The sequence below is a fragment of the Pongo pygmaeus genome, chromosome 10 (genome assembly GCF_028885625.2).
Source record: "Pongo pygmaeus isolate AG05252 chromosome 10, NHGRI_mPonPyg2-v2.0_pri, whole genome shotgun sequence".
In the NCBI taxonomy this organism is placed as follows: domain Eukaryota; kingdom Metazoa; phylum Chordata; class Mammalia; order Primates; family Hominidae; genus Pongo; species Pongo pygmaeus.
In genome coordinates, this window is record NC_072383.2 from 86,375,298 (window position 1) to 86,399,159 (window position 23,862).

A 23,862-nucleotide genomic window follows, 5' to 3' on the forward strand; every position below is an offset into this window, starting at 1 on the left:
ATATTAAATATTTTCTGGGTAAATTTAATAATAAAAATTTTCCTAACCATAGCTCCTCCATACTGATTTTCTTCAAGGGTAAATATTACTGCTAACATCAACATTTCCCAGCTCACTTTCGATATTTTGAATGTTACCAACAAGTTATCTCCAATTTATTGTCCATAACAAATTTAATTACATGCATTTTAGCCAATTTTAGTTTTTTGGGGGGTTGATTATTTCAATCAGTAATTTTTATTACAAAACAGTTTACTATGAACTATAAAATTTTAAGCAATTTCTCCCACAGAATTAATCTATGAGCAGATTGGTTATTGATTATTACTGCAAATACCGAATATATTCCAAATCACTTTGCTATCTGAAATAACAGCCTAGTCTCCTGAAGGATCAAAAAGGACCTATTTGGGTCAAAGTGGGGGATCTTAAAATGTCTATCTTTCTGTCCCAAAAGTCAAAAGCACCAACCTGTGTAAATGATTACTTTGGAGAGAAATGATACACAGTTGAATATGTAAGGTGTGAAGGAACTTTAGAGGTACTCTAATGTCAGAAAGATGAATGGAATTGACGTAGTAATTTCCAAGTAAGAGTTACATTACAGGTATCTCCTCAAGTAGACTCTAAATTCCTACAGAACAGAAACTTTAGACTTTTCTACGTTATCCAATACTGCTTATAGTCCTCAAAATTAATACAGAATTAATACAGCCAGGTCATCAAATTAAGGCAGTATATTAACTGTTAATCAACTATGTATTTAACTTACTCTGTCACTACCTTAAGCATATTAGTATGTTTCTTCACATACCTTTTCTTTCATAGGTTTTAGGTCTACTTCATCCACCTTTCCTTCTAATTGGCTCTCTAGTTTTTTAACTTTCCTTTGGAGTTCCTCAATTAGACTTTGTTTGTTATCTATCAGGGGTTTGCCCTAAAAAATAAAATGTACCTTTATATTTTTACAAATAAATGTAAAACAAAATAGACAGTAAATATTTCAATTATATAATAGCAACTTTCTGAAGCTATCCCTGACCATACTTTCTAAATGACACTTAATACATAAGATAATCTGGTAGCTGCTTCTGCATTTTAATACAACATACTAATATGCTACTCTAGAACTATAAACACAATAGAAGTCACAAAAGAAATTAATTACATTAATCAAAGTGATTTGAAAGTCAGTTTTAACAAATACCATAGATAAAATGATAAAATAGAAATAAACTACTACCTCTATATTGTAAATCAGACGTCATCAGAGTTAAATATAAAATTACCTGTAATCCACTGGTTAGTCTTTTAATTTGCCTTTTCAGTTCATCATTCTCTTGATCAATTTCCTCTTTCTCTCTAAATATTTTATTATAGGCTTTTTGTTTCTTTTGCAGTTCATTATTTAAGTCATTCAAATTATCAGTTAGTGAGTTTTCTCTGTTTTTACTTGTTTTGAGTGCTTCTTTCAATTTTAAAAGATTTTCATTTAAATCTTCAACTTGTGTCTAATAAGAGAAAAAGAAAGGTATTATTCATGAGTCTTCATCAAGTATCAATGATAAAAGGAACATAAAACAGAAAATATACTATTATAAAAAAAATTCAGTCTGAATTTTTAAGTACACAAGAGAAAAAAAATAACCACAAACTACATATATTTTTCCATATTCATGTCAAGTCTACCTTGAGGAAAAAAGTCGACTTTGAGAAAAAAAAAATAAAACTAGTGTAAAGCAATTCATCTTCAACAAACACCCACAAACAAAATTTTATCAAATATGCACATTTCATTTTGGCTGAATTAATTAAATAAACAAGTATATAACAATAAATACGAGAACGTTTTAAACACTAAGAAGCATAAGAGTAGTACAGAACAAATCTCTGACTTGAAGTAATTTCTAACCTAGTTTATAAAGATAAGATATAAAAGGGTAACTTACAATACTAGACAATATGTATGCCACTAGAAAGGAGTTCCTAGCTGTCCTATGGTGAGAATGATGGGGACACGCTGTATGTTTCCATCTATAAGATATTCTGGAAAAGGTGAAACTATGGAGACAGTAAAAAGATCACTGGTTGCCAGGGGTTTGGTGAGGTGCAGAGGCAGGAATGAAGAAGAGAGGCACAGAAGATTTTTAGGGCAATGAAAATACCCTGTATAATACTATAATAATAGATACATATCATTATACATTTGTCTAAACACACAGAGTGTAAAATACCAAGAGCTAAAACAGAGGTAAACTTGGACTTTGGGTGATTATGATGTTTCAATATAGGTTCATCAATTGTAACAAATGTACCACTTTTGGGGTAGGAGATACACGGGAAATCTCTGTACCTTCCTCTCAATTTTGCTGTGAACCTAAAATTGCTCTAAAAAAATAATAAAGTCTTAAAAAAATCCTAAGTAAAATATTTCTTAAATTTAATTTCATTAGAAACAGTAATTCATAATGGCCTATGCTTTCCTAATCCCCAAGATGGTAATCAGTAAATGAGTATCATAAAGAGACTTATTGTTGAAAAACGCATGTGTTTGTCTATGTCTATCCCCCAACAGTGCATTATAAATTCCCTATTCATCAACAAAATTACTATATATCATAGTGAATTCTCTTCCAATAGGAATTATCAGAAATTTTGTTACATTAACACGTGTTGATGTTCACCTTTAGCTCTCTAGTATGTCGATCAACGATTTGTTGAACATTGAGTTGGGCCTCTTTTTGAGAAGTTGCAGAAATAATACGTTCTTCAGCAGCTGCTGTCATTTCTGCCCGGAGTTCTAAAAGTGCCCGACTAAGTGCCTAAAAATTACAAAAAAAATGTAATTTTTAAAGGAAAACTGACATTTTATATGAATATATGATACAAAAAAAAACAAGCTTCATTACTTCCTACTATTTTTCTAAAATATTATGAGTTTAATGGAACATATTTCACAAATTAACAACTCAACTTTTTCAAATAAATATTTTGTAATTACACTCAATTCTTTCCACATTGAATGTGAAAGTTCAAAATCTTAATAATGATTTTGAGAACTCAGCATTAAATCAAGCTATTACAAAAATCAGGTATGTTTTGTTTTCAAACATCCAAGTTTAGATATTTATATTACTCACTTAGTACATCCTTCCATATGAAATTAATTGAATTTAGGTAGACAACAAAAGGACTAGGAAAGGCTTCAAGTTTACCCATAAATTTCATGAGCTAGCACAGAAAAACACCAGCATCTTCTAAAACAATTTAAATAGATCAAATCTGAGATAAACTAAAAAAAACCCTAATAAATCAGAATACACTGACTAACTCCTTCTCACAAAACCATCTCTATGACCCCCTTTTTTCATCTCTCCTTTTTGTCATTATCATACTTCCCTCAATCCCTCAAATTGTTCAAGATTGTTCATTTGTTAAAAATAGCCTCAGTAGCATAAAATCCCAGTAGAAAAAAAGAAAATACAATGTAATGTATATTATATTTTTGTAATGTACATTAAGATTTTTCCTAACTTCACATAGATAATTCACAAATCAGATTGACGACAACATAAAAAGATAAATTGGACTATTTCTGCCCTCAAAAACAGCATTGTCTAAAATATCCTGTTTAACATCATAAGATAAAGCTCATACTTTTTATTACAACACGGAGATTTATACTACCATCTTTTATAAATTTACAAATCTTCTCTAAAAGCAATCTACCACATATCTTTCCTAAATATTGATAATTTTCTGTTGTTACTTACTTTCTGTTGTTTCTCTTTTAAGGCTAATTGGCTCTTTAGCCGTTCTACTAGATTTCTCATTGTAGTTGTTGGAGCTCTTGAATTTGCTTCTTTTTGAGCCTGAAGTTCAGATTTTAAACACTGTGACTCCTTTTGTGACTGGTCCAGAAGATACTTTAAATCCTCTACTTCCGCTTTTACTTTTTTCATTTCATCTTCATGGTTTTCTTGGAGCCTGATGTAAATAAACATATGTGTGTGTGTGGGTTTTTTTTTAATTTTTAATTTTTTTGAGACCCAGTCTCACTCTGTCACCCAGGCTGGAGTGCAGCAGAACAATCTCGGCCGACTGCAACTTCCACCTCCCAGATTCAAGTGGTTTTTTTTGCCTCAACTTCCTGAGTAGCTGAGACTACAGGCGTGCATCATCAGGCCCAGCTAATTTTTGTATTTTTAGTAGAGATGGGGTTTCACCATGTTGGCCAGGCCAGTTTGAACGCATGACCTCAGGTGATAAGCCCGCCTTGGCATCCCAAATTGCTGGGATTACAGGCGTGAGCCACCACACCTGGCCAAACATATGTAATTAATAGAGTGGTTGCTGCAATTAATACCTTGATTAATACAAATTTCATATAGAGCAAATGTTCAGTCCTAAGTATCCTTACAATCTAAATCTTGATGCAGGCATCCAAATCCAAAGAAGAATAATTCTTTATTTCACTTAACTACTCTTAAACTTAACAACACATTTTTCTTCTAGTTTCTAATATTTTTGGCAACAATCTTATCAAGTTATTTTGTGACTCTAGTCAAATATACAGAGAATGAACAAAAAGGCATTTTAAATATTATGGCTCTCATAAAATGTGATTGCTTCCTCTATATGACAGTTTCCTAACCATACTACTAGTAACATTTTCGACTGGATAATTCTTTGTTGGTGGTGGGGCTGCCTTGTGCATGATAGGATGTTTAGCAGCATCTTTTGATTCTACCCACTAGATACCAGTAGCAACCCCTAGCCATGACAATCAAAAATGTCTCCAGACAACACCAAATGTCCCCAAGAGGGACAACGGTGAAAAACTGATCCTCTATATTTGAGAAATACTGCCCTATATTGACATATTGAAAAGACTAATATAAATTTTCACAGAAATCACATGTATTATTAATTTGTTTATGGTTCAAATTCACTAGCATTATAACTATATATATGGAAGTGGATACTATCAAAAGATTTAGTTAATTCAATTAATCTTATTGCTCATTCAGCATTAAGTCTGTTAAACTGAATTAATATATTGTTGTGCATATGGACACTGCATCCGTACTGAGATTCTGACCAAAAAGAGAGAGATAGTGTTAAGACATGAACAAATGTTACTCTTTGAGGCTTCTTGCTTTTGGCAAAACTTAAGTCTAACTTTAAAGAGTCATCATCAAATTGTGAAAATATCAGGTTTTACTAAGAAATCACACAGATCTATAATTTCCTAATATACATCAAAATATGCACACAGAGAACACAAGTACAATTTTGGGCTAAAATGACATAAGGTACACAACAATAACTTCAAGTATTTCATGTGGCAAAAAATGTATTATATAAGGTATTTCAAAAGATTATGATTTTCTACACCCACAAATTGGATGCAAAAGCGCAAGTAATTTCATACTCCAAAACATGACAGAAATTTACTAGACCAAAAATAACATCTCTTGTACAAAATTTAATAGAGTGAGGAAAAGAGACTGAAAATACACATATGCTGTTGCCAATTTTCTTTCTTTCAGAGAGTAATTTCTTAACAGTGGCAGCTCCTTAGCAAAGCAAAAATAGTGTTAATTCTGTCAGAGGCATTTGAATAAGTGAGTAAAGAATCAAAGACTCTAATAGGGGCTTGAGAGCTGAAATGGAATTATAAGTCAAGCAGTTCAACTTTCTCACGTTTTTTCAGATAATAAAATTTAGGCCCATAGAGATAATATTACAATGATTAGAAACTACATAACTATAAATCTATTTTGAGTTTAAAATCTATGTTCTGATAAATTGGTTGAACTATGTTTAGAATCTCTATTATGTGGCAGACACTCTTATAAGTGTGTAAACAAAAGTTTTCTATCTGTATGTTATTTTACAGTTTTCAAATTACTTTCATACATGGTATAATTTGATCTTCATATAACTACCCTGAAAGGGCCAGGGTATTTCCATTTTATTTCCATTTTAAAGGTGATGAGGCTGGGTGCAGTGGCTCAGGCCTGTAATCCCAGCACTCTGGGAGGCCGAAGTGGGCAGATCACTTGAGCTCACGAGTTCAAGACCAGCCTGGGCAACATGGAGAAACTTTGTCTCTACACAAATACAAAAAACTACCCAGGTGTGGTGGCACCTGCCTGTAGTGCCAGTTACTCTGGAGGCTGAGGTGGGAAGATGGTTTGAGCCTGGAAGGTCAAGGCTGCAGTGAGCCGAGATTATGCCACTGCACTCCAGCCTAGGCAATAGAGACAGACTTTGTCTCAAATAAATAAATAAATAAATAAAAATAAATAAATAAATAAATAAGATGAAACTGAGGCTCAAAGAAGGTAAAAATGAGATTCTGGAAAAGAATTTGTATTGGCTTTTGAGTCAGACTGACTAGTTTCAAATTATGGCTTTCCCACCTACCCCCAGGCACGCTATTAAGCATTCCTGAGGCCGTATTCTCTCTTTAAACTGGGGAAAATGATAACATATGTAATCAGTAGTCCTGAGGATAAAACAGAGACATATACTTAAAAGTCTTAGAACAGTGCCTGGCATAGCAAACACTTATGTTTATCTTCATTATATCACTATTACCATTTGCCTATTTTTACAATACATTTCGAAGACTTACCGTAATTTGATATTTTCAAATTCTTTTACTTTTAATTCAGTGATTTCTCTTTGTCTTTCCAAATCTTGTGATACTTTCTTTAGTTGGACCAAGAGTGAAGAGAGAGAGTCATCTTGTTCTGCTACTGTCTGTTCCATCTCAGCCAGACGAATAAAATGCTTGTCTGTAGGAACTGGAGTGGGAGACTGTTTCATTAAATCCTATAAAATATGAATATATTAGCAATAGGCATATATAATTCAATGCCATACTTATTCCATATTTTTAATTTGGTTCCTCAAATGATCAAAATATAATATCTAATCTAAAATGTAATGATTTAATAGGCAATGAAGGCTTAAAGAAGACAGGAAATACAGACCTTATTATTTGTATTTACAATAGCTAGCAAAATGTCTGCACGTAGCAGGAGATCAATAAATGTTGACTGAATTAATGAGGTAAGGCTCAAATATGCTAAGGTTACACATTAAAAGATGAACGACACGTCATTTCATACATATGGAACAGAATGGTCAAAAGAGGCAAATATGAGCTGAACTCTGGCAGTTAGATATAGGTAAACTCATAGTGAGTAGAATTTGAAAAGAAAGGCAGGTAGGTTCATAGAAGATTGAGTATATGGCTAAGAAGTATAAATATAATTTTGTGAACAATGGTGAGCTACAGGAGGAAGAATGATCAGAGCTATGTTTTCAGAAGATTATTTCGGCAACAAAAAGGGTAACTTCCATTCCAAAAAAGAAGAGAGCTGAATTTTAATTTACATGGTCTCAAAAATCAATAAAGAACAGAACAAAGTTCTTAGAATCTTACCCAAGCCGTTTGTTTGAATTTATTTAGTGAACTATCAGCCTGTAGTTCTAATCTGTGATGAAGAATATGAAGGTCTTCCTCATGTTTCTTCACAATTTCTCTTTGCTCCTGTTTTACAGAAAATCGAAACTATATCTTACATTGTGATTAAAATAAATTCACATTTTGAAGACCTTATATATTTTCTCTTCAATCTTCTAAAATTCCTTTGAGATGAGGAAGAAACAATATCTCCATGTATGTATGTATGTAGACCGGTATGCATGTCCCCTCAAGACAATGTTCAAGTTGACAAGCCCAGCCTCAGTTTATAATTTATTCTTAACATTAGAATAACACGTATCTATCATCTTTTAACTTATTTCTAGAAAAAATTAAATGTTAGCTCTCCCCCACACAGTTCTAACAAATCTGATTTCTACTGATTACCAGTGTGATGCATTTCATTCCACCCTATTGCCTCAATCCTCACCTATAAACTCAATTAAAATATTTTTCAAAATCATTTGATTTCACCATGACAGCTACTCCTGGTTTAGTCAGTGTGTAAGAGAAAGATACATGTACACAAACTTCCAGTTTTACTGACAGAGGTGCAATCCAATCACATGCAAGTAACAATTCTTAAATAGAATCATTTGAAAGCAAGAAAAGAAATACCACTTTAGGGTAAAATAATATTTAGCATTTGCTTAAAAAAACTAATGCATAAAACAGCATAACTCATAATATAATAAAATACCTCTCTGGCTTTTTCTAGAAGACGTTGATACTTCTTTAATACTTCTTCTTTTTGATTTAACCTTGCTTGCATGTTTGCAATGGTTTGATGAGCAATTTTCAACGTGTGGTGAGATTTTGGTTCCATCTCTTTTCTGCCTAGCTCAGCTATGAGCTTTTCTCTTTCTGCAGTGGCAGGCAATCGAAGCCTCAGTTCATTGATTACTTTGTCTCTTGACAGTATATTTTGTTCTGCTAACCTTAAAGCAGATTCTTTCTCTTTTAGTTTCTGCAACGATTAAATTATAATAAATCATTAAAGTATTTTTTTCCTTTAAAATGCTTCATCTGAATTTTAGATTAGTTATTAGCCAAAAAAAATTCACTTTATTTTTCACATCATATGTACAATAGCCATTTGATACTTAATAAAGTTAAACTGACTAATTCTAATTGACAGCAGTTATTTGCATGCTTATTTATAAGACTATTACATATGTTAGAAACTTCATTGTTATGATGAAAATAAAATTTAATTAAGGTACTTTATTGAGATATTACAGTTTAGAACTATACATGTATGGTGGTACTAGATTTAGGAAGAATATGTAATAAATTCTTTCTTTTATTTTGGTCCATTGACTAGCAGAGCATTAGGAGACTAATCTGTAAGTCAGTTAAGTACAAAACTGGAATTTTAGAGGCCCAAGTCAATAAATTACTATTATAAAATCTGCAGCTTATTAAAACAAAGAGAAAAAAACATATTTTTACTCTTCAAGAGGATTAAGGTGGGTATTTTAAATTAAGTAATTCAATGGCAATTCACATAAATGACAAATATTACAATTACTGAAGAAAATCTAAGTTTCCTGAACTGATTAAAAATGTACAGTTTTACTTGAAAAAACTTCTTTACGTATATTTTTAAGTGTATTTGCAGTTAATATATTTAGATGAAAACTAAAATGAAAATCACATTCAGTTTACATTATTTTCTGAAAAATTTAACGAAGATGACAGATTTGATCACCTACTAATCAAATTCAAGATCTAGGTTAAAACAGAAAGTAATTTCTAATTTGCTGTCAACCCTTTAACCATGCATTAAAGGCAATGAACTGAAAATTGATTCATAGATTATGTAACATGCACTTCAAAATAAAACCAAAAAATAAGAATAAAGAGATCACATAAGAGAATATATTGCTCATAGAGCTACAATTAAATACTTTTTGTTTCCTTTCATATTCAGTGTACCTAAAGTTAACAAGTAATAATTAAATAGTGAATTCAAATTAACTATATCTGCTGTTCATTATTGGCTATTAGAAACATTATAGGAGAATAGAAAAACAGTGAAATTAACAACAGATTCATCATTCTATGCATTGCCCTCATAAAGAAATATTATTTAGAAAGCCCCCCAAACATACCAAATAATACACTAATCAAAATGCAAATTCTTCTAATTACCTCTTCTAGTGATTTGCAAGTTGCCCGTGTTTCTAGGATTATTCGAATGTTCTCCTTAATTTTTCTTAGAGCGACCTCAAGTTGATTTGGAAGGGGCAAACTAGGGTCAGGGATTGATCCTGTAGCTTCTTCAAACTATTAACAAATAGTATGTTTTTTAAAAAAGCAGTTGCAGCATTGAGAGTAACTATTAATTTTTACAGCTGTATGATAAAACATAGATTAAACCCCTCTTATATTTTAAATATACAATATAACATCTATTAAAATTACATCTGATACAGGAAATATTTCTGTGAGTTAACGCTCTAGACTATGCTACAGAGTAACAAACAAGATTAATCATTCATACCTTTTGTGCCGCATTTAGTATTTCATTTTGCTGACGGTCAAAAATGTCTAGTTGACGTTCCAGGTCAACTTCTCTTTGATCCCAGGCCATTTGTCTTTCTTCATGAAACTAAAAAAAAGACAGTTTGTGTCAGACACATACACAAAGACATCAGGCACATAACAGGCATTTTATATATATTTTCTTATGTAATCCTCACAACACATTGAAGAAACTGTAATTATTTTCCTTTTATGGAAAGAAATACAAACTCAGAGGGGTGAAGTAACTTGTGTAAGATCACAGAGAAAGGCAGATGTGAAGTAAGGATTTCAATCTCTCCATCCATCCATCCATCCATCCATCCATCCATCCCTCCATCCAGCTATACAAAAGATATTTGATGATATATATTATGTGCCAAGCATCATTCTAGGCAATGCAAACATGGCAGTAAACAAAACCAAGTCCGTGTCACCATGGAACTTACATTCTGGTGAAGGAAAGACAGTCAATAATAAACAAGTAAGTATGTAATACATCAGAAGGTTATAAGCGCTTTGGAGAAAAATTAAGTTAATTAATCTCTATTTAGGGAATCTGGATAGTATTACTGTTGTATATTAGGTGGCTGGTGAAGGATACACTGATAAGGTAAGACATTTGAGCTAAGACCTGCAGGCACCGAAAGTGTAAATACCAAAGGTATCTAGGGTAAGAACAATTTAAGCAGAAGGAACAATCTCTGAGACAGTCATATGTTTGATGAATTTCATCTGTCTCTGAAGCATATACTTTATTCTATAAGAAGCTGCCTTCTTACTCTATCAGTGAGAGCCAGTAGAAATGTGGAACTGTGAAAAGTCAAATAACCAATATCAAAATAAAAATTAACTCCAAATGAGGTTGCTTATGTATTGCTGTTTTTAAGATTAAGACTACTGTTATAAAAGCTAAATAAATATGAATTTTTAGAATAGTTTAGAAAATAAAAAACAAATTATTATATAATCAATTAGTAATGGAAGATGCACTTAATTAGAAGGATAACATAGTCACTTGTGCAATATTCTTGTTTAAAATCTTAGGGGCTCATGCCTGTAATCCCAGGACTTTAGGAGGCCGAGGCGGGCGGATCACGAGGTCAGGAGATCGAGACCATCCCGGCTAACACGGTGAAAGCCCGTCTCTACTAAAAATACAAAAAATTAGCCGGGCGCGGTGGCGGGTGCCTGTAGTCCCAGCTACTCGGGAGGCTGAGGCAGGAGAATGGCGTGAACCCGGGAGGTGGAGCTTGCAGTGAGCCGAGATTGCACCACTGCACTCCAGCCTTGGCAACAAAGTGAGGCTCTGTCTCAAAAAAAAAAAACAAACAAAAAAAAACAAATAAATATAAAATAAAACCTTGTTCTGTTGCACAATTTCTTCTTCAAGACTGCTGATTGTACGTTCATATTCAGAAATTATGTTATTCAAATATTTTATTTCTTCTTTATCCTTGACTAATTCCCGATTTAGTTTAAGTTCTTGAAGACGAAGTTCTTCTATTTTCATATGCCAGTTGATTACCTAAGATTTACAATTTATATACACAAATGTAAATGCTATATCAACAAATAACATTCCTCCATTGATGATAATGATTTTAATTGAAAGTAATAGGCATTCTAAAATAAAATAAGACACAATGTTATCTTTTGTCAAGCTACATGACAAAATTTTATTTAGGATTTCCATAGACTTTTCTACAAATATGTGGGATTTTACAATAAAAATCTTCAAATTATGTTGGAATGGACATCACTAATATTCACTTTCATTTGTTATACGTTTATTGAACACTGACTATAAGCAGGTCATTGGAACTTTGATATTACTTTCAAAAACAGAAATCCTAAATGTTTCTAGCCTAGAGAATAGGATGTAGTTGCAAGATAATTATTTTTCATTTAATTCTCTCTAAATGAAGATAAAACCATAATAAAAAGTAAATGTGGGCCCACTACTTGCAGATCAAAAATAATTATGAACAGTAGAAATCAACTGATACCTACTACAATGTTTAAGAATAATAATTAGTGTTTAATTAATATAAATTTTTCTACAGTATTTAAAATTCTTTGCTATTATACAATCTGAACATTCCCACTAAAATCTTTGGTTAGAAAAGCCTAATTTTATTTTTACATATAATAGACATTCAAATAGCCAACACTGCTAAGTTATAAAATCTAAATTAATGAATAATAATTGGAATTTGTATCTTAAGCATTTTTCATATAGGCACATATTAAGAAATTATCATGTAACTCTTTTGAAGATAATGAATTTAAAATTGGCTGGGCACGGTGGCTCATGCCTGTAATCTCAGCACTTTCGAGAGACCAAAGCAGGAGGATTACTTGAAGCCAGGAGTTCGAGGCCAGCCTGGGTGACAAAGTGAGACCTCATCTCTACAAAAAAATTTAAAAATTTTTAAAAATTACGTAGGTATGGTGGTGCGCACCTGTACTCCCAGCTACAACTACTCAGGAGACTGAGGCTGGAGAATCACTTGAGCCCAGGAGTTCCAGCTATGTCTGCACCACTGAACTCCAGTCTGGGAAACAGATCAAGACTCTGTCTCTTAAAAAAAAAATCAAGTTTAAATGTTTACCTTTTGGGCTCCTTTGGTATCCTTTAAAGTGCTTATTAACTCTTCCAGGCCCTTTAATTTTAATTCCATCTCCAATGTTTTGTTCTCCATATTTCTATGTTCTTGTTGAGAATTTTTCATTTCTTGCATTATCTTAAGTTTGTCATTTTGTAGTTGAATCATTGTTTTGGAGAACTTTTCCTGTTGTGCCAAGGGTAAAGCTCCACTAAACTGTCGTCGTAGAGACTGAATTGTTTGGCGCAGATGTTTTGCTCTGTTTCTCCCCTCCAAACGAGCATAATAGAGAGCCTGTTCTTTTTCATCAAGTTTCTGCTCTAAGCGCAAGTTGTAGGCCTCCATCTTCTGCAGTTTAGATGTAATTGACTCCAACTTACCAAAAGCAGTAGCCTCACTCAGTTGAAGAGAGACATTATGTTGGTGCAACTTGGCAATGAGCGCCTTTTCATCAGACTGTGCCTGATATCAGAAAAATATATATTTGTAGTAAGTTTCAAATTTTTCCAATGAAAGTTATCACAGATTTAAAAATCACAATTTACTAAGCAAAGTTTTAACACAGTGGCACATGAGATCTACAAAAATGTAACTTTGCTTTAATACAAATAATTACCAAAGAATTGTAAAAGAAAAAAACCTAGAATCAAACAAACGTAAAATCCAAATGTAACTGAATAACAGTGGGTATGTTACTGGTTTTTTTTTTTTCTTTTTTGAGACAGAGTCTCGCTCTGTCACCCAAGCTGGAGTGCAATGCAATGGTGTGATTTCGGCTCACTGCAACCTCCGCCTCCCGGGTTCAAGCGATTCTCCTGCCTCAGCCTCCTGAGTAGCTGGGATTACAGGCATGTGCCACCACACCTGGCTAATTTTTGTATTTTTAGTAGGGACGGGGTTTCACCGTATTGGTCAGGCTGGTCTCGAACTCCTGACCTCGTGATCCGCCTGCCTTGGCCTCCCAGAGTGCTGGGATTACAGGAGTGAGCCACCGTGCCTGACTGTTACTGTTTTTTTTAACTTCCATTGCAAATAACACAATACTGATTAGGACAATGTGTATGTTTTTATAATTCCCAACATACATAATGTAAGAATATGTAAAAAGTTACATATAAATACAAGAGAAAATATTTTTATTAAAGATTTACTAACTACAGTTCTCAGCGTCCTAATTTTGATCAGCAGCATAATTCATCTATAGGCATTTAAATGCTGTACTGGATTACTGAACAGTATTTCAAATTAAAGAGCTTTCTAATCAGGTTCCAACTAACAAGAATAACAGCCTCTGGTTGGTATATCTTTTGATTAAAAATGTAACAATGGCCCAGCATGGTGGCTCATACCTGTAATCCCAGCATTCTGGGAAGTCAAGGTGGGCAGATCGTTTTAACCCAGGAGTTCGAGACCAGCCTAGGCAACGTGGTGAAACCCTGTCTCTACAAAAAATGCAAAAAAATTAGGTGTGGTGGCGTGTGCCTGTAGTCCCAGCTGTCTAAGAGGCTGAGGTGGGAGGATCACCTGAGCCCAGGTGGTGAAGGCTGCAGTGAGCCTTGAATGTGCCACTGCACTCCACCCTGGGCAACAGAATGAGACCCTATCTCGAAACAAACCAACAAAAAGTATAACATATCCTGCTCCCAACATCTAATGTAAATTTAGGAAAAAAAGTGGATTCTATACAGAAGAGCCAATACTGCACATACCTGATAGTCTAGCAGTTGCATTCTGAGGGACTCTACTTCCTTTTCCCTAGATTGTTGTTGTGTATTCAAAATTTCAACTTGCCTTCTGGCAATATCAGAAATCTCTCTCAGTCTAGGAAATGATAAGGTATTTCAGGAACAATTAAGTACACTTTCTAAGTAAATGCCAAAATTCAAAATTTCTAGACCCTTTTCCAAAAAGCCATTCGTTTTCAGCATCTATCTCTTCTTTGTATGAAATATTAAAACAAGATTTCCTAAACTGTTTCATGAAACATAATTCCATGAGAGGTTATCATGTTTGCTATATAAAAAAAAACACTTCATTCCCAACATCTCTCCTCCCTCTTGAATATTCCTAACATATATTCAGTGCTCTCAGAGGTTCTATCATATATAATTATCTCAAATCATACTTACTATATAGTATTTTCCAGATGTATACAGCCAAAGAACTTCTGTTCCCACACTTTTTTCCATAAAACATTTATTGTCATAATTTGGAATATGCTAGGATAAGGTATTTAGTACATTTATCTAAGACCATCACACAGTTAAGAACACAGAAATGTGAAATTTCTAGGATCCTTAGATGGATTAATGTATGTGTTGATTTGTTTTAATCTACAAGTTATCAGAAATGTGAAAAGAAACAAAACATGCATTTAATAAAATTACAAAAAAAAAAAAAGAGCCTAATGGTAATAAGTCCTTCAAATTCCCTCATGAATACTGTGATAAGCTAATACAGGCAAAGCAAAATGTAAAGTTTCTTTGCTTTGGGTTAGAATAATTTTAGTTCAGTGTTACAGATAAGGCAGGTTTCCTCATACTGATCAGAGGCTCTCATTGCCAGTTGCATGATTAACAAAATATGATTAAAATGAATGATATGTTAGTTTATATCAAAAGAGGTCCATGAGAAGAAAGGATCAAATTTAAAAAAAAAAAAAGGGTCTTTCATAGTGAAAAAAGATGTCAAAAACTGATATTCCCAAGAGAACTATCAAGGCTCCAAAGGAATGGTTATATTTTTATGAGTAGGCCATAAAATATTTTTACTATTTATGCTTGACAGATTAACTAAGTGCTCCTTATACTTTTCTACTGAAATATCACCTAATTACAAAAGAGAATGAAAATACAGCATATAGCTGGCACACGGTTTTTTTGTTTTGTTTTTATTTGTTTGTTTGTTTTTTTGACGGAGTCTTGCTCTGTCACCAGGCTGGAGTGCAGCGGCGCGATCTCGGCTCACTGCAACCTCCACCTCCCGGAATCAAGCGATTCTCCTGCCTCTGCCTCCTGGGTAGCTGGGGCTACAGGAGCACGTCACCACACCCAGCCAGCACGCAGTATTTACTCCTTATATATATTTTGTGTTCTAAACTAGCTGGGCATATTTCTTCATGTAAAATGAAAACAAAAATATAACCTCAAGGTTAAGTATAATTGTACAAGTCAATATATGTTTAATACCTTGCACAGTGACTAGTACATAGTAGATGCCCGATAAATGTAAACTAAATCAAAATCTGAATTTTTTATTATATTATTACAGCAACCTTATGAAACAGGTAGAAGAGGTACTATTACTCCCTTATTAAAATGAAGAAACTTAAGTTTAAATACAATAAACAACCATTCCTCCTCCATCACCCCTTCCCCAAAAAATCAGTATGTGGAGGAACTGGACCTTTCTGAAATAATATTCCTGAACTCTAAAAAATGCAAATCTTGAGAGATCACTTCCTCTCTAACAATATTATTCTCATCAATATTATTATTTAACCCTGTTAAAACCGATCTTAATATTACTTAATCCTGTTCTTACAAAAAGAAATCAGTATCAATTACTACTAAGAATTGTATACTTGTAATTGGGTTTCTTAAAGACAAATTAAAGAAGATACATCTAGTCAAACGACTAAAATGTTTATATGCACTTACTTTGACACTTCAACTTTTAGTTCCATTTCATTCTTCTCTAATTCTAGAATCCGTTGCCTATCAGCATCACTTACTGCCTTGCTCACACTATCAGCTAATTCATCTCTTAACATCTGTTCCACTTTCTGTGCATCCAAATTGATTTTGGTAAGCTAAGGAAATGTAACAAAAAATGTTCAGATACATCCATTTTTGGTGAGGTTTTCTTTGTAATTTAGCTTTTAAAGTACTGCAATCCTCTTTACTTGGCCTTAGTCCACATATTATATTGAGTGTGAAGTGTTAAGAGCAGACTGAAGGAGGGTGAAAAATATGAAAGAATCAGAAACAAATTATGGAAACTCTGGTTATATTCCAATCCACCAAAAGTCATTTTTATTAGGCAACTCATTATCTAATAATATCTGAACTTGTAATATTCTTACTTTGCTTAGAATGCAATCTGCTCATTACATTTTACTTCAATTATATCATCTATAAATAAATCCAAATGAGTTAATAAAATCTTACTCATATAGATTTAGTGACATAGTTAAAACAAAAATGATATAAATGCTTTGAAAATATATTAAATCTCAAGGTAAGCAAACACTGTAAGAGTAGTGTTTAATCATAAATTGTTAAATACTTGCAAACTATATTTACTGCCACACAGTTTAATGATTCTGACCACATCAAAAATATATAAAACCCCCAATTAGAATGTAAAGTCCCTGAAAGTAGAGATTATTGTCTATTTTGTTTCTTGCTATACTGCCAGTCCCAACACAGGGTCTGACATGTAATAGGCAATGAATAAATATTTGTTAAACGAAGGGATGGTGGTGAAAGGCAATTCCATTGTTTAGTAAATAACATTTCATACATTAAATTTAATAATATAACATTGGTGAGAAACAAGAACTTACAGAAATATCTGCTTTCCTTTTAAACGATTCAGATTTAAATCTTTTATTTATTACATGAAACATAGGCACTATATTAATAAGCTATTTCAGAGATCCAAACAAACCTCTTAATAATACAATGTCTACCAAAACTAATTCTTTATTCTATAATTGTATGATAAAACTTATAATATCAAACCTCAGCAAATTTGGTTTCCAATTCAAAATTACGTTCCTCCATTTGCTTTAATGAAGTCCGTAAGTGTTCATACATTTTTTGACAATGTTCAGCCCGCTGCCTTTCATTTAATTCCTTCATTTCCAGCATAGTTATTTTTTTTGAAATGGAAACAATGTCACTGTTGGTTATTGATTTCTTTGCCTTATCCATGCTAGATTCATTACCTATATGCAATAATATTTAAGTCAAGCTCATGCTGTTTACATTAAAATTATCTCAGATATTTTAGATGCTGTATATTAGAAAGCATTATAGTTTCATGGAAAGCACATTAGCTTTCTGAATTCCGTCAGACCTGGACTCTAATCCTAGCTCTGTTACTTCCTGCCTGTGTGATGCCTGTACCATTTTATCTCTGGGGAACTTAATGTTCTTCATCAATCAAATGATTAAAAAAAAAAACCTATTCCTCACAGAATTGTGGAACTAACAACATAAAGGACTTAAGTGTAGAAGTGTCACATATGAGAAATTTTAAAAATGGCAAGTAAACATTTTACTGAAAGGAGATAAACTGTATGAGAAGCAATGCAGTAAATCAACGTGACTTTGCGAATATAAGTGCAATGACTTGATTTTTAGTCTCTCAGAGCCAAGCTGAAAAGTAAAATCTGAAGCCATATGATGTATAGATTCTACCAAATATAATCTTGTCTAATCATGAGTATTATTTGGTCTTTGTACAGAACTAATATCAAATATTTTACATTCTTTTATTAGTGGTTATGCCTTAATCTTATATACGCAGTTATGTAGCTTGTCTTTGGACACAAAAGTCTGTGGCTAAATGGAAAGAGAACTAAAAGCCTCAATTTACCATAAAAAGGCATCGCATAGGAGTGTCATTAGTCATAGGAGTGTCATTTTTTGAGGAGGGGGAAGAAAACATACTTTTGCTTTGTAAACATGGTCTAGAAAAAAAACAAAATTTGGTAGAGTGTTTTGCTTTTCAGCAACTTAAAACTGATGTGCTTAGGGTAGCCAATTACTTAAAAAAACTAAGCAGCAACTCACTTTGTAAACAGCCTTTTACAATACCAATAATGCCCCCTCCTGTTTTTCCAGCTTCATAAGTACAAGTTTTATAACTGAGTTTTCTCAAAGTAATATACATTTCCTGAAAAAAAAATTGGTCTCTATCTCAGTTTTAAAAAGTACTTCATTATGTTCTGTATTTATCTTTAAAATGTATTATTTTAGAATAGCTGTTGCAAGCAGTAATCAAGTAACTAACAATAATGGATCACTAACAGATGCTAAAAGCATTAGTAAATCAGTTCATTATGGAATAAAGACTCATTCAAGTAACCTTAGGCACCATATAGAAAAATACTGCAATAAATACCAATATATAAAGGAGTCCTTTCCATTCTGTATTGTGCTAAACTCTGATAAGAAGAGAAAAGCACATTACAAGGGCTGAAGCAGATTAGCCATCTTGTATGTTCTTGGGTTTGGAGTTTTCTTAAAGAGAGGGTAGAGCACAACAGCCCAACACTAACAAATTCCTAGATGAAAAAAAGCTAATGATGTGACATTTTTAAACAAAGATATAAGGGCAACAGGGAATAGGGAAACATTCTTAAAACTTCGGTGATATAAATCCATATATGAAAGAGATTAAGATACATAAAAATTAAAGAATTTCTGTAGGGAATTTAGCATTTATTAAAAATAAAGATGATAAAATAAAAAGAACCTACTAAAATTGTACGTAATACTCTCTTATGTCTTCATTTAAATGGTACCTTCTTCCATGTAAATACTACACAAAAGTCAATTCATATTTAATCTCTTATTGAGCTAAAAATTACATTTCTAAAAGTAGCTTCTGTAAGATTTCCCAATGTTAGGCTTCTCTAAACCAAGTATCTCATTATCAATTTAAGAGAACAGCTCTATTTAGTAATAAAAACCTTGAATAGCTCTAAGGTCTAGGAGACAAATACATGAAAATATATTAGCGAAAGCAGCAAATTTATTTGAAAATTATGAAGCACAATATATGAGATAAAATTATGAAAATCTTATAAACTAGGATAACTATTTGAAAAATTAATATGGAAAACTCTAATGAGAGCAACAAAGATTTCAATACCTTCTGAGACAGTAATATCTCTGTTAGATATACATGAAAATGTTCACTGTGGCACTATAAGCAATAGCAAAAATATAAAAAGCTAGTGATTTAATCACTCAAACACAGCAGGATATTGTATAAGTATTTATAAGTATGACGAATAAAATAATTTTTTTTTTTTTTGAGATGGAGTCTCACTCTTATTGCCTAGGCTGGAGTGCTGTGGCATGATCTTGGCTCACTGCAACCTCCGACTCCTAGGTTCAAGCAATTCTCCTGCCTCAGCCTCCTGAGTAGATGGGATTACAGGCACCTGCCATCACGCCCGGCTAATTTTTGTACTTTTAGTAGAGATGGGGTTTTGCCATGTTGGCCAGGCTGGTCTCGAACTCCTGATCCCAGGTGATCTGCTCTCCTCAGCCTCCAAAGTGCTGGGATTACAGGTGTGAGCCACTGCACCCGGCCACAAAAATATTTTTGATATTACTATCTAAATACAGTATAGAACAATGTTTATAATAATTTAAAATATATAAAATATGTAAGCATATAGAAGCACAAATATACAGTAATATAGTAGTAAAACTATGAGAAATACAACTTCTTTTCAAATTTTCTTTGCTGTTTCCTGGTATCTTTTAATTTAAAAATATCAAGTGATACATAACTAACATAACTTGCACTCAGTGAAAGAACTTATACCATTAATAAAATATCATCAGTTTTAATTGTTAAATGGTTCAAAGTAGCTAATACTTAGTCATAAATTTTTAACATATATGATTTCATTAGAAACAAATCTAACTTAAGGACTGAAAACTAAACTTTGGTGGGGTTAAGTACAGGATTATTCATCTGCCTAAGTTAAACTATTAGGCAGAAAGTTCTTTCTTTTTTTAGTCAAAATACTTCCTTTTAATCTAGTATAAAAAAGGAACTTTAAATAAGAAATATTCATTATTAGATGTTAATCACTTTATATTATCAGAGTCGTAAAACTTACCTAATTTAGTTTCTTGTTCCCAGGCTTGTTCAATAGTGTGAAGTTTTTCCTTGGTAATCTCCAGTTCTTTATTTATAGATTCCACTTGTTCTTTTAAGGAGACGTTTTCACACTGAATAAAGGAAAAATATCACTAAGAAACTACATTGTAATTCAGACCAATACCACAAAATGACATTGTTTTAACTTTATATAACATCGCCTTAAAACTCACAATCTAGTTTACAAAATTAGAATTTCCTCCATATATAATACATGTATGCATACAAACACATACATATATATATAATACATGTATACATATACATACTGATATGGTTTGGCTGTGTCCCTACCCAAATCTCATCTTGAATCATAGTTCCCATAATCCTCATATGTCATGGGAGGGACTTGGTGGGAGGTAATTGAACCGTGGGGGTGGTTTCCCCCATGCTACTCTCAAGATAGTAAGTTCTCACAAGGTCTGATGGTTTTATAAGGGGCTTTCCCCTTCGCTCAGCTCACATTCTTCTAATTCCGGCCACCATGTGAAGAAGAATGTGTTTGCTTCCCCTTCTGCCATAACTGTTAAGTTTTCTGAGGCCTCCCCAGCTCTGTGGAACTGTGAGTCAATTAAACCTCTTTCCTTTATAAATTACCCGGTCTCAGGTATTTCTTCATGCAGCATGAGAACGGACTAATACACATACACACATATATATATATATAATGTAAAATATTATTTTAAAATAATCATCCAACTCCTGTGGTATCCAATATACGGCCTCAATTTCTGAGTATTAGCTTCTGCCACTAAAGCTGTACATTCATTTTGGCCAAAACTCTTGGAATTCTCAGGAGTTTTGCAGCCTTCACAAACTAGTGCTTACTTCCTTCATGCACACAGTTGCTGAGCATCCTAGTGTGCCATCAGTGACAGATGACGATGTTTATAGTGAAAAGAAATATAAAATTCTGGCCTTTAGAGTTCTGCCCATTCAGTGCCTATGTGTGTGTGGGTGTGTGGCAGGATTTCGCCAGAGTGTGGAAGGCAGCAGATAATAAGCAAGTAAACAAACAAAAAGTCTATTAAAAATGTCAATGTTGGCCGATTACGGTGCCTCACACCTGTAATCCCAGCACTTTGGGAAGCTTAGGTGGGTGGATCACTTGAGGTCAGGAGTTCGAGACAAGTCTGGCCAGCACAGTACTAAACATAGTGCTAAAAATACAAAAATTAGCTGGTCATGATGGCACTTGCCTGTAATCCTAGCTACTCGGGAGACTGAGGCAGAAGAATCCCTTTAACCTGGGAGGCGGAGGTTGCAGTGAGCTGAGATCACACCACTGCGCTCTAGCCTGGGCAACAGAGCAAGACTCCATCTCAAAAAAAAAAAAAAAAAAAAGTCAGTATCAGCCAGGTGCAGTGGCTCACACCTGTAATCCCAGCACTTTGGGAGGCTGAGGTGGGAGAATCACTTGAGTCCAGGAGTTTGAGACCACCCTGGGCAACAAAGTGAGACCTAATCTCTACAAAAAAATACAAAAAATTAGCTGAGCATGGTGATGCATACCTGTAATCCCAGCTATTTTGGAGGCTGAGGTGGGAGAATTACTTGATCCCAGGAGGGCAAGGCTGCAATGAGCTATGATTGTGTCGAGCCTGGGCAACAGAGTGAGACCCTGACTCAAAAAAAAAAAAAAAGTTGACATTTAGAAAGAAAATAAAAACAGGGTACTGAGCCAGTGAATAATAGAAGGGAACATTTAGATAGAGTGGTTGAAGGATGTCTTAACCACCAAATAAGTGGTATTTAAGCTGAACTGTGAGGTACGAAGTATTTATTAGTAAACCCAGATGCTCCAAAGGAAGAAAGCATTTGGAATACTATAAGATCTGAGAGGAAAAAATGATTGAAATGATTGGAGCAGGAAAAGATTTGGAGGTTTGGAGCACCCAAGCAGAGTAAGCAAAAATAGGAGTCAATAGTAGTAAAACATGAAGTTAGAGAGACCATCAGGGGCCATACCAGGCAGGGCATGGCATGCCAAGACAAGGAACTGGAATTTAACTTAATGTATAAAAGAAAACAATTTAAAGATTTTAAGGAGGAAGTTTTAAACAATCATTCTGGCTGCACTGTGGAGAATAAAGAGGTCAATAGAGAAATCAGGGAAACTAGCCAGAAAGACATTGTGGAACTCTAGATGAGTGGTGATGCTGGTTTGGACAAGGGTTAGAGCTGTGAGGATGAAGAAGACACATATAAATTACATTTGGAAAACAAAAATGGTAGGGAAAAAGAATGACTACAGAATAACTCTAAAGTATCTGCCTTGACTAACTGGTTAGGTAACTGAACATATATTGAAATAGGAATGACTAGGAGAGAAACAGAAATCAGGAGTTCATTGTGGACACGTTAAATTTGAGATCCCCTTGAAACACAGGAATTGTAAAGCAGGTAATTCTGTACAACAGAATAGAGCTGTGAGGAAAAAGGCTGGAGATATAAATATATATCTTAAGTTCCTTTATTTTTTCTTTGAAAAAACAGAATGCCTATTTACTACATGCCAGGTACTCTAAGCAATGGATTTCAGTGATAAATAAATTATATCCTAGAACTTATATTTGAGTGGAGTACCTGGAAAATAAGCCAATATATAATACAATGTCGGGTATTAAGTGTTATGAAGAATAATACAAACAGGGTAATGAGACTAAAAAGAGGATATGCTATGATTAAATAAGCAGGATAAGGTGATAATAATATATTTTTAAGTAAAGTACATAATTATAGTTTTATATACTATGAATACACAGGAGGGAAAACAGGAGGCTGAGGGTGTTTTAAATATCTTTCTATCCATTTTTTTCTTCCTTTCATCCTTTTTCACAGGATAATCCTATTGTTTGTTACAAATCTCTTTTTCTCCCACCTACCCTGATATTTTGCTACTTCCCTTATTACCACTTTCATCTCTTATCTTCATCACTCTCTCCCTACTAACTCTAAATTTTCTTTCCCTCCTCCCTCAAACTTCATTGGTCTCCTTTAAAAAAAAAAAAAAAAAAAAAAAAAAAAAAAGCTGGGCACGGTGGCTCATGCCTGTAATCCCAGCACTTTGGAAGGTTGAGGCTGGCGGATTACCTGAGATCCAAAGTTTGAGACCAGCCTGGCCAACATGGCAAAACCCTGTCTCTACTAAATTAGCCGGCTGTGCTGGTGGGCGCCTGTAATTCCAGCTACTTGGGAGACTGAAGCAGAAGAATCGCTTGAACCTGGGAGGCAGAGGTTGCAGTGAGCCAAGATCACTCCACTGCACTCCAGCCTGGGCAATGTAGTGAGACTGTTTCAAAAAACAACAACAAC

At 33.6% G+C, this 23,862-nt stretch overlaps 1 protein-coding gene across 12 annotated transcripts in view; it reads right to left on the bottom strand.

Moving 5' to 3' along the window:
* The window catches only part of CEP290 (centrosomal protein 290), a 93,409-nt gene that overhangs the window by 27,428 nt on the left and 42,119 nt on the right, over positions 1–23,862 (bottom strand). For all 12 annotated transcript variants that reach the window (XR_010122651.1, XR_010122650.1, XM_054442057.2 and 9 more), the window contains 15 exons: positions 20,507–20,618; positions 17,382–17,587; positions 16,296–16,447; positions 14,346–14,457; positions 12,643–13,098; positions 11,391–11,555; positions 10,008–10,115; positions 9,656–9,790; positions 8,202–8,468; positions 7,460–7,567; positions 6,644–6,843; positions 3,774–3,987; positions 2,685–2,822; positions 1,290–1,511; positions 815–937 (listed from right to left, as the gene is read on the bottom strand). Coding sequence is in view for 10 of the 12 variants with exons in the window: in XM_054442057.2 (XP_054298032.1) it covers positions 815–937; positions 1,290–1,511; positions 2,685–2,822; positions 3,774–3,987; positions 6,644–6,843; positions 7,460–7,567; positions 8,202–8,468; positions 9,656–9,790; positions 10,008–10,115; positions 11,391–11,555; positions 12,643–13,098; positions 14,346–14,457; positions 16,296–16,447; positions 17,382–17,587; positions 20,507–20,618 (2,718 nt within the window). In the remaining 2 variants the exon portion in view is untranslated. The remainder of the gene's footprint in view (positions 1–814; positions 938–1,289; positions 1,512–2,684; positions 2,823–3,773; positions 3,988–6,643; positions 6,844–7,459; positions 7,568–8,201; positions 8,469–9,655; positions 9,791–10,007; positions 10,116–11,390; positions 11,556–12,642; positions 13,099–14,345; positions 14,458–16,295; positions 16,448–17,381; positions 17,588–20,506; positions 20,619–23,862) is intronic.